This window comes from Sus scrofa, chromosome 15 (genome assembly GCF_000003025.6).
Source record: "Sus scrofa isolate TJ Tabasco breed Duroc chromosome 15, Sscrofa11.1, whole genome shotgun sequence".
Taxonomy (NCBI): domain Eukaryota; kingdom Metazoa; phylum Chordata; class Mammalia; order Artiodactyla; family Suidae; genus Sus; species Sus scrofa.
Genome location: NC_010457.5, coordinates 116757777 through 116775953, shown reverse-complemented (window position 1 = coordinate 116775953; position 18177 = coordinate 116757777). Strand labels below are relative to the sequence as shown.

General features: G+C 34.4%; 2 protein-coding genes across 4 annotated transcripts in view; both read right to left on the bottom strand.

The window, feature by feature from the left end:
• Positions 1-11333, bottom strand: part of VWC2L (von Willebrand factor C domain containing protein 2 like) — a 152373-nt gene extending 141040 nt beyond the window's left edge. The window contains exon 1 of the mRNA XM_021076096.1: positions 10910-11333. Within this exon, the coding sequence (XP_020931755.1) occupies positions 10910-11299 (390 nt within the window). The 5' untranslated portion in view covers positions 11300-11333. The remainder of the gene's footprint in view (positions 1-10909) is intronic.
• Positions 14978-18177, bottom strand: part of SPAG16 (sperm associated antigen 16) — a 951825-nt gene continuing 948625 nt past the window's right edge. The window contains exon 16 of one of the 3 annotated variants that reach the window (XM_021076085.1): positions 14978-15339. In XM_021076085.1, the coding sequence (XP_020931744.1) occupies positions 15164-15339 (176 nt within the window). In that variant the 3' untranslated portion in view covers positions 14978-15163. The remainder of the gene's footprint in view (positions 15340-18177) is intronic. The other 2 variants (XM_021076087.1, XM_021076086.1) reach the window with 2 other exon arrangements.

Genomic DNA, 18177 nt, shown 5'->3' with positions numbered 1-18177 from the left:
ATATGTAGAAAGAGACCTGTAAAACCATCTACAAATCAAGTGGAACCTTTATCAGTGCCCAAAGAATTTGTATCCTTGAGGAATGCAGGTTAGATCTGATAATGGCACAATTTGAGGGAAGTAGAAAGGGAAGAAGAACATGATCCTAGATCGGAAGTTGGCAATTTTTTTCTATAAAAAGTCAGAGAATAAATATTTTTTGACCCATGTAGGTCATATATCTCTGGAGCAACTACTCAACTCTATATTGCAGCCGTAAAGCCAGCATACATGATATATAAATGCTATTTTCCAATAAATCTTTACTTATAAAAACAGGTAGTGAGTTGGATTTGGCTAATAGATTGTAGCGTGCTGATCCCTGTCGTAGATTTTAGTAATATGTAACTGGCATCATCATTGTTATTTTGAATAAGTCATTGTCCATTGAAATTGCTTTGTGGAACACGAATTAATAAATTGCCATAAATAATCACATTAGCTGCAATTTTGGAAACTTTATAAAGGACCAGGCAATAAAAGATAAGCCGATGAGATATATAGATTTTTTTTGTTAACTGCCCATAAGAGGGAGATATAAGAATAAAGGATGATCTTGAGTCATTTACAAAAATACTTCTTAAATTGTTTCATTGAACACTTATGAACTTTAAGATGTTCAGAGGAAAAAAATTGTTCTGTCACATGAACTTATGAAATACTGGACTAGATATAGGTTAATAGTAGTAAAAATGTCAGATAGCTTTTATGAATCTTTATTGTGTGCCAAGTAGTTTTTACTGTTATCTTGATTTTAGAGATGTGTGCACTAAGACGTACAGAGATAAAGTAATATGCCTAGGTCATATGGCTGGTAAGTGATAGGACTGTCTTTAAAATGCAGTTTTCACCACACTGTTGAGCTCTCAGCTGTTGAATTGTGTTCACACTGACTCTGAAACTTTAAAAAATTCTCACTGTCAGTATATTAATGTGCGCTGTACCTTTCCAAGAGATGTTAAAGCAAGCATCATTTCTCAATTTATTTGACCATGAAAAAAAATTGAAAGTCTTACTGAAAATCCAGATGACATCAGAATAACCTAGAAAACTTCAGAAAAATGTAAGTTTAAGTCATTTTGATTGGTATTTAAGAGGGAGAGGTCAAGGAATGTGAATTTTTGTAATATTCCTGGCTTAGGTGATACTGATCACAGACCAGTTTAGGACCTTCCTTTTTTTTTCTTCTAGTGCCACACAACTAGAGGTTTTTCTATACCTCATCTATTTTCCACACTCCATTCCTGCCAGGTAGTAAGAGTGGGAGTTGGCAGAGTGGAAAAAAAAATTAAGAACATCAGTCCTCAGTTCCTAAGATCACTAAATGTATGGAAAGAGCAGTTAACTTAGTTCCTTTGTTTCTTCCTAGCATAAAGTAGTCTCTGTGAAAATAAATAGGTGGTGTTTAATATATTATAATTTTATTTTGCCCTACATTGTTTGGTTTAATTATAGAATTTTTCATTTTTATACAAAGGATCCCCATTTTATTAGAGCCTTTGCAAACTTAGGATTCTTTTGCAAATTGTCCTCTATCTGTGTCAAAGACTGATTTTAGATATGCCAATATTTTATTGTTCTTGTCTACTTGGAACTCTGGGTTGTCATGGAGATGGCTTCTGATATCACATTTCCATAGACAATTGGATGAAATAAACTTTTACGTCCAATATTTTTACTGGAAAGGAAGATGTAAATGAGTGGCATTTTCCTGTTAAACCTGAAGGCATAAAATATAAAGATCACAAGAAAGAAATATATTAATACCATCTTTGCAAATAGTGAGCTATGCAGCCATTGTGGTGTTTTCACTAAGTTTCTGTTGGTCTTTGTTTTATCAGCTTCAAAGTTCTTTTCCAGATCTAAAATTCTGTTGTCAGATCTTAAAAGTAAGGACTTACATTATTAAAAACAAAAACAAAATCATAACTTGTTTTATATAAATAGAATTTCAACTTATATAAACTCAGAGACTAAATATCCAATCCCATATCAAGAAATAGCAAAGATAGTCAAGGGTCAATATTAAAACAAAATGATTTCAAAATCTCAATCAGGTAATGTTTAATTAAAAGAAAATAGAAATTTTGGGGACTTCCTGTTGCGGCTCAGTGGTAACGAACCTGACTTGTATCCATGAGATGCAGGATCCCTGGCCTCACTCAGTGGGTTAAAGGATCTGCCATTGCTGTGAGCTGCGGTATATAGGTCAAAGACTTGGCTCAGATCTTGCATTCCTATGGCTGTGGTGTAGGCAGGCAGCTGCAGATCGATTTGATCCCTAGCCTGGGAAATTCCATGTGCCACAGGTGCAACCCTAAAAAGCAAACAAAAACAAAACAAACTTTTGAGCAGTCAGAATTGTTAATTATAAATTGCTATGTAATACTTTAGCTTTCAAATTCCCAATATTATTTATTCTTCATAAGACATAAATGATTGCATTATTGTATCCATACTAGAGTTAGAAAAATTAAAATTATTTGAGTTTTGTTTGTGGTCTCATGACATAATAGGGAGGACACTAGAGGCACAGGCCCCAACAGCAGCATGAGTTTGATCCCTAGCCCAGAAACTTCCACATGCCACAGATGCAGCCAAAATATTAAACATATAAATAACTTCTTCAGGAGATTAAATTTTCTTGTCACTTTAGTACTTTGTTCACTCTTTTCATGTTGTGATGTGCTATATGGCAGGCTAGAGGCAAGGAGATCAATGTTGCTGGTATGTGAGGCTGAAATTACTACTGCTAATCAGTGGTGATAAAACGTCCAAAGTCCAGACTCTAAAACAAGCCAATATCCAATTAATAACAACTATAGCTTGAGAAAAATCACCTGGATAAGCAAACCCACTGATCACTTCTTTTTTGTTTGTTCGTTTTTCTGTTTTTTAGTGCCACACCTGCGACATATGGATGTTCCCAGGCTAGGGGTCAGATCAGAGGTGTAGCCGCTGGCCTATGACACAGCCACAGCCTTGCCAGATCCAAGCTGTGTCTGCAACCTACACCACAGCTCACAGAATGCCGGATCTTTAACCCTCTGAATGAACAAGGCCAGGGATAGAACCTGTGTCCTCATGGATGCTAGTCGGATTCGTTTCTGCTGAGCCATGACAAGAACTCCCCCACTGATCACTTCTAATCATCTCCAGTTATTTCTTTCAAGCTCTTCCTCGAAAGCTTGGCAAAATACAACTTGTGTCATCCTTCGTGAAACACACTGCCTGATATGTAAGTCAAGCTATAGGAAAACAAATTTAAAAAATACAGTCAGCGTGAATAAGGAGGAGTAGAAAGAAAGGATTCTTCTAATCTTAAAGATTTACTTAAAGTGAGAACATCCCCAGCTCCTTCAAATTTCACACACACATACACATACAATGCATATAGGAAGCGACTTCAATTTAGACTATATAGGTTATAGACTGATCCACAAAATTTGTATAAAATATATAGACCCTGATTTATGAACTAAGATAGAGGAAGTAGAAAAAATGTTAATATCACACTATTGACTAATTATGCATTTTGGTGAGTAAAATCACAATGAAAAACAAGCAAATTTCTAACATAACCAAAATTTTGTACAAAGTTTGGGGGAAATACTACCAGGTCACTCTCTCTTCAGAGTCATCTTCTCATAGTATTGAAGAATCAGTAAGGAATGGAAAACAGAGTCTATAAACACTGATGACTGACCTTAAGTCTAAGGTAGACATTAACAGTGACAAGCTCTGCAAATCTCAGCTGTGGCTGCAAATCGACACCAGTCTCCCCGTGTGCACAGGGAACAGATGCCCAGACATGAATCTTGGTAGTAATGCTTATCACAGCTATCACCATTCACAGCTGCATTTTGCCGTATGAAGGACAGCAATAAAAATCAGTAGGCATGTCAAACTATTCCTACATATGACTAATCAAAGGGACCAGCTAACCATCAAGTCTCTCAAAGTTTAAAGCCAGACTTTTTCAGACTATTTCATCCCTTCAGGGGTTAAATTGGAGGCCATTTATTCTCACAATTCTATTCTCTTGTTTTAAAAAGTGTTCAATGAAGAGGATCATTTCCCATTCTCAAGGGAGCTGTTGAAAAAAAAATTCAAAAATCTGATCTATTTTCTAGATTTGAAGTAGTTTTATAGAATTAAAACATGCCTCCTGCGCATAATATAAAAATAATGAGAAAGGGTTTGAGGAACCTTATAAATTTGACAACATTGACTTTCTAATCTTTGAAACTGGTCAGACATTATACAAATAAAGCAGAGGCTTCCAGGTTATTTATAAAGATGGGAGAGCTTCCACATGAGAGTTTTCCGACTCTGGGCCTGTAGGTTGTGAACACTGGGGCTCAGTTTCAGAGAAGCAACAGTCTTTACTTAAGAGTAAAGCCTTTACTTGAGATTACTTAATCTCTGTTATTTTGCAGCTACTTGAAAGGAGAGGCCATTCTTGAGTTCACTCAAAAGCAATTTTAATAGTGAAAACTACAACATGTTCTGCAAAACGAAAGCAGTATTTTGTAGAGTCAGCAGCTGTGGATTTAGTCTTTGCCATGTCTCAACAAAGACCTCAGTTATCTTTGTTGTGTGAAATTAGGATGTTTTTCTGCACTTCCTTTGGATGGAATCTTATAATTGCCCCTGTTTATTCCATTAACCATTTGTCGAGAACTTGTATATCCCCTCTTGGGAAAAATATATTTAAAAGTCTTGCCCATATTCTTAAAATTCACCCATTTCTCTGTTACTAAGTCAGGTGGGCAAAAAATAAAAAAAGTAATAAAACAAATTCCCCCTTTTGTTAGGACAAAACTTTCATGGCCTTTCCCCCTGTATTTCAGCCGAACATAAAAATAACTCCATTTTATGTGGAGTTAAAATGTATACATACGAGTTCCCGTCGTGGCACAGTGGTTAACGAATCCGACTAGGAACCAGGAGGTTGCGAGTTCGATCCCTGCCCTTGCTCAGTGGGTTAACGATCTGGCGTTGCCGTGAGCTGTGGGGTAGGTTGCAGACTCGGCTCGGATCCCGCATTGCTGTGGCTCTGGCATGGGCCGGTAGCTACAGCTCCGATTAGACCCCTAGCCTGAGAACCTCCATATGCCACGGGAGCGGCCCAAGAAATAGCAAAAAAAAAGACAAAACAAACAAACAAACAAAAAAACGGGAGCAGCCCAAGAAATAGCAAAAAGACAAAAAAAAAAAATGTATACATACAATTTTCATACCTCTGGGAGGATGCATTCTGTGCCTTTCTTGGGAACTAGTGCAATGGCTTGTGAGTGGGTGGGTACAAGAAGTTGTGTTTCTGCAGCTATTAACTGTTAGTCCCCTCCACTTCATTCTTTACCCCATTTTTCCTGTTCTTTCACATGTTTGGTTATCACCTCCTAAAACAGGTTGCTTTCCATTCTCTCTACATATTAGACAAACAAGTACAGGTCAAAAAAATTCCCAGTCCTAAATTCAAAAATCCTCTCTATTCACTTTATAAATTTCATGTTATAATACTGATATTAATGGTGGGGGCCTAAATTAATGAAAAAGTCAGGAAAAAACCAACTTCCTGTGAATGTGCCCATTGAAGAGAAAGTCAATTCTAAACCTTAATTGGTATTGACATTTTTTATGAGGGTGATGATTTGGCAAATACAGCAATACATTTTTTGTCCTCTTCGCTTCTTTGCTCAAGATTTAAATGTTAAATCCAAAATCCAGGGCAAAAACTAGGCAGCTTACCTCTGCATGAAATCACATTGTGTGTGTCTGTGTTTCAAGCAATAACATATTTATAAAATGTCCAACATGAGACAATAATCACATTGAACTTTTTAAAAATAAAAATCGGAAACCTGATCAACTGTTTTCGGCCCATACTGGGAAAAGCACAAAGGTCAGTGCCTGCAGAGAAAGGCAGATCTTGGGCAAGTCTAAATTCTGTCTCAGAGATCCTGGGTGTTGACTGCAGAAAATCACTTTAAAATAAGACAGGCTGAAAATAAAATAAAGGCTGAAATAAAAAGACCTTTTTCAGCTGCATGTAGTATAACCTTCAATGTCTGACCTAAAACTAAATCAGCACAAGTTTTATAGTTTAGAAAAAAATCCAAAAAGGCTAATTCTAGCTGAGTGAGAGTTATAAAAATACTGTGCAAAGTAAGAAATTATTTCTTCCTTTAAGAAACTCAGCATGAGAGAGTTAAGCACAGAGCCAAAGCTGAGAGAACCTATGTTTCCAATCAAGCTTTTTTTTTTTTTTTTTTTTTTTTTGGTAGGAAATGCTATTGTAATTTATTACTAATATTTCTTATTTCTTAAAAAGTAGGTTCCAGTGTCATTTTTCCTGGGTACACATAAAAGAAAGATGGGAAAACCTACTATACGATGACCTTTATCTTAATATACTACCAGAACATTGGAAAATTTAGAGTTTTCAAAAAGGGTAGCGAGAAATCCATTTTCAACATTTGCATCAGTAAATGTTGGAAAAAAAAATTTAACCTTTATAAATGGCATTATTTTTTCCATCAGGTGACACGTGGATCAACATACATTTTAATTTAGTGATTAGAATAGGTTGAAGCAGAGACATATATTTTATAACTGTATAGAGTGAGAATCCACATCTAAAACACCGGGTGGTCCTTACAACACTGGCATGGAGAAGCAATCCAAGGAGAGTACTGGTTAGGATTGGGTAGGGAGAAGGAGTAGAAAGTAGAAGCAGGATGGAAATTAATACTTTATAAACAATGTATGTCATCTTTAGGGGTCCAAAGAGCATTCTCTACCTGAAGTTTGAAAGCTTCTTTAATTAAAATGCAGATATCAACACATAAACAGAAAGGAACTAAGCCATTTTAAAGGGAACTTCTTATTCTATGTAACATGAACTCGTTTCATTCACCAACATATATTAAATGCCTGTTACATAGTTTACATGGTGCTGGGGTTGGGAGAGAGGAGAAAAACAGAAAGCACTGTCTTTAGACTCGGTAGATTCACTGTCCAGCAGTAGAGACAGAGAGTTTCACATTATATTATTGCATACTACTGTCTCTACTGACTGAGGTGGTAGAGATGGTGACGACCTTAGATTCTGAAGCCAGGATGCCTAGGTTTGAATCTCCATTCTTCTACTTCAGAGTTACACAATGTTGGGCAATCGACTTACACTTTGGAGCTTCCATTTTCTTATCTGAAAAACAGTGCTAGTAGAAGTGTGATCCTCCTGGTGTTATTATGAAATGAAATGTGCCATAACACACATAAAGGTCCTAAGGGTGTCTGGCTATGATTACTGTTCTTGTTTTAGTGGTGTGCCGCATGCAGCCCAGAATACAGCAGTGTGAGAGTCAGAGAAAGCTTTCCAGTGAGATGAGATTTAAGTGGACTTCTGAAGCAGTCTAGTAGGACTTACATAGGCATAGATAAGTGGTGAAAAAATGTGGGACAGCATGTGGGACAGGGAAGAGAAATCACTGAGTCTGAGATACTTGAAGAGGTTGATGAGTAGAATGTAGACCACACTAGGGAATTTAGATTTCTATCTTCAAGACTACCCTGAATGTTTTTGTTTTTACGCATGCTGATCATCTCATTCTTAGTTTGCTGCAAGAGACCCACTTCCCCAGCCATTAATTTATCTTAACCTTGATTCACTTATATTCTGGGCTACAAGGTCATCTTGTTTAAAAAACATATTTAGCTAGGTCATCTCTATGTATAACAACCTGTGGTTGTATTCTTTAGACTGAATCTAAATATTTTGGCTCAATATTCAAGTTCCTCTTACTATGTTCCAAAAACACCATGCATATTTACCTCTCTCTCCTAATAATAGTATTTTGGTAAGATCCAGCTTTTTATTATTTTCATCTCCCTCTGTTCTTTGCAAATTTTTTTCATCCTATTCTCTGATTTTGTTCAAGCAGTTTCCTCTTTGGGATTTTAATCTCTTCAGATAAATTTTAACTTTTTAAGAACAGGCTCATCTTCGACCATCCTGAAGGAAAAGAAAGTTCATCTGACCAAACCTCACACCATGTTGATAAGCTTCTGGCCCTACAATCCCTTGGTGTTGACCTTCATGATCACATAGTTCAGTCTGCTTCTTCCCCACTTCTCTCTCCACATTGTTCATGCCTTCCTTGTGAGAAGAGATTTTTGCCTTCTAGATATATTACTTTCCAGTGCATGTACAGTAGCACCTCTACAGTATTTTGTATACTAAGAAGCCAAATAAGTGCCTGTTGGATGAATACACAATATGTAAAAATATCTCATAATACAGCCTCCTTAACAACAGGAAGTTATTATGTGAATGTTGTATGCATCTTTACATATCAGCTTATAAGAGACAAGTAACTAAATTAGAAGAGAATCAAGATGGCTGATATTTACTTTGGTATATACATAGTTCACACAGATAAGGAGAACATTTCAAAAAAAGGTATTGTAATTCTTTCGATTGACTGACTTTTACAGTTGAGCTTCCATTGTAAAATGTAGATGAAGACATAGAGGAATGTAGAACTTCAGAGTAAATCCCTGGATAGGAGAAGGTAGAAGGAGTGGAACCTCCATCTGTTCATTATCTATTGTGTAAGAAGAAATCATTATGATGGCCATCCTATAAATAAGGCTACTGAGGCTCAAAAAATTTAAAACTCCTTCTAAAATCTCACATCCCAGTGATAAATTTGGGATATGAATCTAGGTCTGTCTTATTCCAGAGTCAAAATGCTTTGGGACGTATGTAGACTTTATTGTTAGAATGGCAGTATTTAGAAATAGGTTAAATAACTCAACGATTTTGGACAACTAATAAACTTTCTTGGTCTCAGTTCCTCATTCTTAATAATTTACCCTAGATAATCTCTAAAGCTTTTATAACTTGAAATCCTTGTGGAAAAGTCACATCTCTTTTCTTTCTTTAAAATTGCATTGATTTAAAATAAATGGTGTTGCAAGTTAGAGAAAAAGTTGTGCATATCAATGAATTAAATATTAAGCAGGGACATATAATTATAGCAAAGAAATTGTTAACCTGATATATCCTCATTGTTTGACATAGAAAAGTAATTATTATCTTCAGAATAAAATCAAATCTAAAAAATATAGGGAAAACTAAGCATTTTAAGTAGTAATCCAAGTTCAAAAAAATCAGTCAATATCTTTCCTTCTTTTATAAAATTTGCTAATCAGTATTTAATAATCTCAAATTTTCTCTGATGAACTTTTTTGCTTGGTCTAGGCTACCTTACACTGTCTTTTTTACATTCTACTCTAGATAAATATGCATGTTAGAGGAGAGTGATAAGATTCTAGAACCATGCCTAGAATCAATCATGTGTTGAGTACTTGAATTTAATTTCACTATCCTAAAAGTAAAAATAGTCTGTCAAACTGTGTCCAATATTTTAAAGACCAGAAAGGCATTAATAAATGTAAGGTGCTTTTAACTATTATCTTAATGACCATAATGGTAATTTTATTGGGCTCTGTAGTCTCTTATTTCTCAATATTGCACAAGTATCATAATACATGAAAAAATAAGTCTCAAATAACAGTTTATATGTATAAGAAAGTTGAATGTGGTAATTATTACTAAAAAGATTTCTCATGTCCTGAGGAATCTAGTTAAAATTAGATAACTAAGTTAATCTAATTTTATCCTGGGTAAATTAGAACTGGTTTGAACCCACAACTTGGAATAAACTGAATTGCCAATACACAGAAGTAATCGGATCATGATCAGCTATAACTTTTTTCCCATGTATTGACTTCTTCTACCATTTGACTCTTATAAAGAAGGAAGTTGTGTCAGTGCTAGTAAACATTCTTCTCTCAAACATAAACAGTCATGCTGAAAACTAGCTGCATCTTCTTTTGCATACAAGGTTCTGAGTACCTTGTCAAAGAACTTGGTTGGGTGAAGTAAAAGTCATTTATATTAAGCCATCAGGATGACAAACTCCAAGGTACAAACTGCCATTACATTTGAGGACATGTTGATGTATTAATTTATACCCTAAGGGTTCAGATCTGACTTGTAGGAAACCCTAATTAAAACTAGCCATTAGAGAAAAGAGACTCTAAGAAGAGATAAAAATGAACTCCAATTTACTTGAAAATGTAACACATCCATAAAAAGAAAAAGACTAAGAAATACCATAGAGGCTGAAAAAATAGTTTTTTAAACTACCTTTTACAAGGGACTATGATAAAAATGCAGTTCTCTCTGGGGTGCTATAAGTAAAAAAAAAAAATCTACTGAGCAGATGAACAGAATGGGAACCATACTCTACAGGAAGAAATCCCAATGCATATTTTTAATATAAAGACCACACCTGAGAGTGTGTCTTGTAGCACTTGCATTTCCATACACCAAATAGATAATTCTAGACTATAGTTTAACAACTCCAAATACAGATTTAAAAGCCACACACACACACACACACACACACACACTCCCACACAAAACTCACAAAATTTAAACATTAAATTAATGGACACATAACCTTTTAACAAAATTGTTTCCCTTAGAAAACATATTTTGTAATAACACCAAATAAATATTTAAAGGCAAAAATAAAAGATGGTAATCATGCCCCAAATACTTCTGGAGGAAAATTCTATATCATGAAACCCTATAGATATTGATCAACAAACCAACTGCTTATTGACCATGGTAGTACTTATGCTAACTGGATAAGTATTATTTATTTGATTTACATATTTTTGTAAATCAAATAGATATTTTAAAATTTTTTCCAGCTTTAACTTTAATGTAGTAATCTAAGTATGTGGTATAAAAAGTTAGTATTCGATAAATATGGAGGGTAACTCATACCTTAAATTCCTCCAAGATTTTGTAATTTTTCCCATGATATTCACAAAAGTTTTTCACTTCTTTGCATTCGGGACAGCATCCATTGTGTTCCACTTTAGTACACTTTGGGTGAATTTTGGGGCATTCTGGCTGGTCGCAAACAGGTCCATCTAGAGCACAGACGCATGGACAGTTGGAATGCCCTGGGAAAAATCGTTCTCCCAACTTGTATACAAAGCCGCTGTCATCCACACACCCTTTCCCTCGATAGTCATCAAAAATCAGATTGTCATTGTTAGAGGTCTGGTCACCTTCATCAGCAGGATAGTCTTCATGACTGATGGCAGCAGAGGTGACCAATCCAGGGATGACCAAAAGAAGTATGCAAGCTTCATGAATATGAAGAGCCATCCCCCTCCTCAAAGGCTTCTGGATGTGCTCCTAATATTAGATATGCTCAGCTCCTTCCATGGGACTTCAAGAGGGGTAGGCTGAAAATAAATATTTAAAAAGAATAATGTGACATACGTAAAGCTAATATACATTCATTTAAATCCATGCTCTTAACCTGTTTATTTGAGATCTGTTGGGAAGATAACTAAAACCTCAAATAGACTAAGTTCATGCAACTATCTACCCTTTACTAGGAAGTTTGGAGAGTTGATCTTTGGCAATATATGCATTAAAATTTGTCCTTTATGGACTTATTTCACCTAGGAATCTTCAGTTTGAATTTAACTTCTGCATGTCAAAGGTCTAGCTTTGTCTAAACTTTAAAAAGTGATTTTAGTGAGACTGAAATTGATTTTACTAGTAGTTCCAAATAAATTGAGAATATTTACATTCGTGTTCTCTTTGAATTCAATAACTAGACTAGCCAGTGACAGAATGTGTCTGTATATATACACACACACGCAGATATATAATATTATAATCATCTGTATGAAAACTCAAGATATTAGGGAGAAAACATTATACTTCTAAAAGAAAGGGAAGAATCCAACAGTTGAATATAAATTATAATTGGATGGAGCTAATATAAAGGCCTTCCCATTTCTTTATGCTCATAATTGGAGAACAACATGGTCTCAGTATGGGTCACTTGTTTCAGTGAATATGAATCTGGTTTTGAAACATAATTAAAAAAGAATAATTATTCCACAGTGAATAAGAGAAAAAAATTTAAATATTAAATATTTTAAGAAAATGCCATATATTGAAAAGGATTTGTTAAAAATAACTTTATTTGTATTATTGTCCAAATCTTTATTTTACTTAAGAAGTAAGCTCCTAGTGGGCAGGAAAATGTATCTGTAAATTATTTTTATAGAAATTTGACTCTAATATTCATATAATAAATACTATTTGAATTAATTACTTCGATGTAAAATAACATCCAGTCTTGAAAACATACCTCTTTTTGACATGTCAAAGATACTTCTTTTAGGCAATTTGCACAAAAATGCTAGTATAAAACTTGTCTATTGAAGTTCCTTAATAATGTGTTGTCCTTCATAGAAAATATGCCTATTAATTTTGTGTTATTGATTCTTATAAACTTCACTTGGTATTAGTGGTTAGTGGGATATATTGGTAGTGGGCTCTTATTTAAATATTTAGAGTGACTAACTCATATAAAGCCTTGGGGAAACTGACTTTAGGGAGTAATAGATAAGAAAAGTATCAAATATTTCATTTGCCAGTTTAAATGCTACTAGTTTTATGCCAATTTTGCTAAAATAGGACATTTTCAGATCACTTATAAATATTATTCATTGGCTTATTTTCAGATTATAATAGAAATGATAAACCATTCTTTTCAGTCTGACATACACAGACAATAATTTTAAATAAGATAAAAATGGCATTAGGGAACTTAATGAACTATTATATTTGCATTTTAAGTTAGATATGTAAATTGTGTAATATTAAAATGGAAGGAAGTATATTTATGCCCTTCTTCAAGAGAAAACTGCTCTCTAATATTAGAATTCCTTTTGGGTAGGTAATGATAAAGGAGATGGATTTATTTTAAAATATGTCAAAAATAATGAGTCATGACAGAACAAAAAATGCAAACCTATAATTCTACTTGAGAAGCTGGAAGCTCCCTTTGACAAAGCATTTTTTTTCTCTTAAATTACTATAGAGGCCACAAACGTAACACAAGCTTCTGAAAAAGCATAATTTACTAATTAAGGCATACATTTATATATCTCTCACATATTTAGAAAGTTTATCTTAGAAGAAAAAAGAGCTATTGTGCTTTCTTACAGTTTTCTAATACTATCTGTCAATGCATGCAAGAGAAGCCATGTAAAGTACACATATCATTCTGTTTCAAAAGGACATAGACAGAAAATGATCTCTTTGCAAGCTACAGGTAGGCATTAATGTGTCAGGTTAGAGTAAATGTAAACTTAAAAATAGAAGTGTAATACCCACTTTATAGAAACATTAAACATGCTTTTATTATATGGAATACATTTTAAAATCTACATGGAGAAAACAAAGTATTTTTTTCAATGTAAGAAAGTTAGTTATTTTTTTTAAGGCATTCTTCATAATTGAGCTGCTCTAGCACAGCTTAAGATACTATTTATCTAAGAGAAGAAACATTAGAGAAATCACAATGTTTATCTAAAATTTTTAATAAGTAAGCAAACATTGCTGAACTGAGGATCACTTCCCAGCTAAAGTTTCCCCCTCCTCATATTGCTACATAGGATTTAAAATGACTGCATCTATTTCTTTGAGAAAACAAGCATAACTCATGTCATAAGATACACTTACCTAATCACTCTGGAGGTTAATGGTCGTGGTTGGGGTCATAGACCAATACGAACTAAAAGATCAGGTATGTTTTAGGAAAGCAGTTTTTCCTTAATTATCCAAAGAATACATTTTCAGGCTTGAATTAAAGGCAATCCATTCTACCTCCCATTTCAAAACACAATCAAGAAGCAGTCTCCCGCCCTTCCAGAGAGAAACACAGCAGACACACATAAGAAATATGCTTTGGACCTATCTTCAGAATTCAAAGCAAGAAGCAATGCTGGTCCTGTAGCAATCCAGACCTCAGTAGCAGAATCATGTTGAACTTATTTTTAGCCTTTTCCCCGATCCTTCTATGAAATTTCCCGGCTGATTACGCCTCCTCCACACATGAGTTCACTTACACAGTGTTTGCTACGGCAGTAGAGGTGATTTGGCTAGGCTCTGAGGATCAAAATCAGCAACAGCATGCTGTAGCTTAAAGCCTGCTCTGCTGGCAATACCATCAGCATCATCCACAATATGTTGCTTGAATCCCCTCTTACACACCAGAAAATACTAACTGTGGACGTGAAGGAAAGGAGCAACTTTAGCTTGGTTTCTGCATCACTGAGAGCAGTTTGCAGACTGCTGATTTGGAGCTCATTCTGCCGACAGCCGGGAATTCCTCAGCACCACGGACAGCGCCAACAACTGGCTTCTGAGCCCAGCTGGGTCGAAATCAGGAGCTGCTCCTTTAGAGCAGGCTAGAGCGTTCTTTAAGCAGTCGCACTTTATACGGTGGATGCATGCATTAGGAGGGGGAAAGGCATTTTACGGTGAGAGATACTTACTTGCACTGAAATTACAATGAAAATGAAAAAAAAAAAAAAACACCCATTGCAATTACACCTAATTCATTCCTGCATGGGTTGCAGAGATGAAAGTTCCGGAAGAGCTTGCATTTAGATTTAAGCCATCTGCAGTCTCCGATTATTATTAACAGATAAAGCATAATCATTGTCAAAGAATCTGGGAAAATTTATGCTCCCCAGTTCTATTTGACACTTTGGTTGCAGAAAGACTGTCCCTCTGCCACACGATTAAACTTCAGGTCTTCCTGCAGTTTAGATTTGATTGAAAAAAAAAAAAAAAAGTAGCCTGTTTCTCCTGCAGCTTGTTTTCTAACATTCAAAAACAATCTCCTGTAATTCATCTAGTCTGTCATTAGGCGTCATTGTAAAGCTGTTTCTTCCAAACCACTAGCAAGGATGCTCTGTCTTGAAATTCTTAGCAAAATGAGAAAGAAAAAAGACCCAGACACAAATAACTTAGCAGAAAGTTATTACTATTTTTATTGGTAACAGTATGAGCACTAAAATGCATGTCGAAAGCATGTTTTAAAGCAAATTGTAAATGTTACCTGCTGGCATATTTAACCAGATATTTACTGATTGAGGTCTGTATGAGGCAGTTTCAAGCCTTAAAGGGAATACCCTTTGCAGTGGGATATGCTGACCATCAAGACCATGTTCGAACGGTGCCATCAGAGCCTCCAGAAAACAGAGTCTCTCCGTCATGAGAAAACACGACTGTGTGAGCCTCACTGTCATGGCCCATCAATCTGTGAATCTGTCCCGATTTAAGATCCAACAAATGGATAACCCCATTGCCACTCGCCTGAGCTAAAATTCGACCTGACAGAAAGAGACAGAGAGAGAGAGAGAGAGAGAGAGAGAGAGAGAATGAATATCAAAGTTTTATTTCAAACAGTCACAGTTTATAAGCAACTGAAGATAGTTTTGTTTCAGTTATAATTCAGACTCACTTTATGTTAGATTCCAGTCATTAAATATGAACAAACTCCTGGCCTTATAGGAAATAATTCCCATCAAAATGAAGACATAGCAAGGATTTGATTATAAAATTTTGAAACCTACTTTATACACAGATGTCATCAAATGCCCTGCTAGTCTTTTTATATTTGAGATTAATAAATAATTTTGAGAAGATAAGAAAGCTTCATTGCTTAGTTGCTTTCATTCTTTTTCAAGTGAATTATTTCTAGAAAAGTATTAAAAAACAAAGAATTCAAAATGTACGGCAAAAAAAATCCATACATATATAAACACACAGAGGATAATATATATTAAAATTTTTATTAAACTTTATCATACTAAATCACTACTTAAAACTATATTAACATATATATTTGTGCTTTAAAATTTGTGACACACATTAGCACAGCAATTTTTTGAAGTTAAAGTCAAAATAAAAACTTCCATTTCAAAGATGTCTAGGATTCTTACTCTAAAACTTCAAAATTGTGATAAGCTAAAATTTTGTTACATAAGAGGGCTGATACAACACAAAGTGGTCTTATAATTTTTATACCATATTATTTGTGAGTGAATCATTTCCTTAAAGTGAAAAAACATATCAGCAATGCAATTTTCATACTTTTATTAAAGAAGTCCAACAGCAAACTATCAGAGAATTTGGAGGTAAGTAACAGTATATCTCTACATAAGCTCACTATGTGGGGTGATGTTAGTACTATCCTTGGACTTATCTAATTATACTTGCAAAATATATATTGTCATTCCAATAATAACATTTAAAATTAATTAAACTCTTTTCAACATGCTAAATATTAGATTTAGTACTTAACATAGATAATTTCATATTATCCTTACAATATCTAGTGATAAAGAAAATAACAGTAACTCCATTCTATAGATGAAGAAAGAAAGGCTTGGAAAGACTAAGTAACTAGCTTAAGATGACACTTTAGGTATGAAAGGAACTAGCATGTAATCGTAAGCACTTCAAATTCAGGTCTGGGCTTTTAGTCATTATGTTTCCCACATCCAGCATTGCATTGTTATCAGTGATGCCTTTTACAGATGTTAAGTAGGTGATATTTTGTACAAATAGAATTTGCCCATTCCATAGTAAAAATTCTATAATGATAGCACCATAAAAGTCACAGTAAAATATTTAATCACAAATTATAACCCAAATTGCCATAATACCTCTAAAACAGAAAATTATAAAAGTAAAGCTAACCATGATAAATATGGCCTATTTGCAAACCTTTATATCTACTGAGCTTCTTCATCTAGAACAAAGCCTGACACAGCAAAGATCCTTAGGATGTATTAGAGTGTCCAAAGCAGCAGATGTGAATATTTATTATAAACCCTCTTCTACTAAGTCTTTGCTGACCAAGGCATTACATATGGATTTCACTTCCAGCTTCACACTATAGGCAATTGTTGTTTGTGACTTTCCTAAGAATAAACAAATAACTTTTTTCTTGTAGTCTTCATACCACAGCTAGAAAGGTAGTAAATACTCTTTTCTCTCTTTGAAAACAAAACCAATAGAGTAAAAGCCCATAAAAAAAGAGGAAAGGGTTTAACTTTATTTTTTTTAATTTAATTTTATTTTTTTGTCTTTTGTCATTTTTTTTAGGGCCTCACCCATAACATATGAAGGTTCTAAGGCTAGGGGTCGAATTGGAGTGGTAGCTGCCAGCCTACACCATAGCATATAGCAATGCTGGATCCTTAACCCCCTGAGTGAGGCCAGGGATTGAACCCGTGTTCCCATGGATGCTAGTCTCATTCATTAACAGCTGGGCCATGATGGGAACTCCATAAGTGAAAATATTTATGAAGATTCTTGGAAATTTCTCAAGTTTGTTCAATAAAATAGGGAAAGTGATAATATTGGAACTTAATAGTAGGATTACATAATTCAATAGCACTGTGCATCAGGTATTTAAAAAAAGTCGCTTTGTTAGAACAAATTTGAGTAAGCAAGTTTATGGTGAGGTTTTTCAGGTTTACTTGATCTCATTTTCAAAAGAATGCAAGACGTGTGTGTGTGTGTGGTGTGTGTGTGTGTGTATTCTTTTCCTAAAAAGGGTATACATTTATAATCAAGTTCAACTGTAAAGTATACTGGATTATTACATGGCATATAATATTTGACTGAAACATTAGTTTTAATGGGAATTGAAATGCTGAACTCTTTTTAGGTTAGACAATTTTCAAAATTCCTTTTCAGAATGTATCAATTACTACATTAGATCTGTTGGTGTGAGAGAGAAGTGGCACTTTCAACAAAAAAATCAGTGTGATTATTGGTGGCATTTCTATAGAGTATTTACAGGTATGTGCTAATCTCTCTAAATATCCTGGCGATTAGTAATAAAAAACTACAATATGAATCATGTCACAGTCTTAATGACAAATTTAGGAAGAATTGAAAATTTAACTACATCAAATGTCAATGGAATTAAAATATAGTAGACATGAAAGTTTAAAGAGTACTATGAGGATTTATGAAAACATACTAATAATATTCATGTTCGATTCAAGAGGCTCTAAAAATATAAAAATATTTCTACTTTCTTTTTGTAACATTTTAATAAGCAACAGTTTATTGTTTATAACAACATTTTAATCAAGTATTTAACCGTTACAACATTTTTATGAAAGATTGTCTTCTAACATGAAATTCCTTAA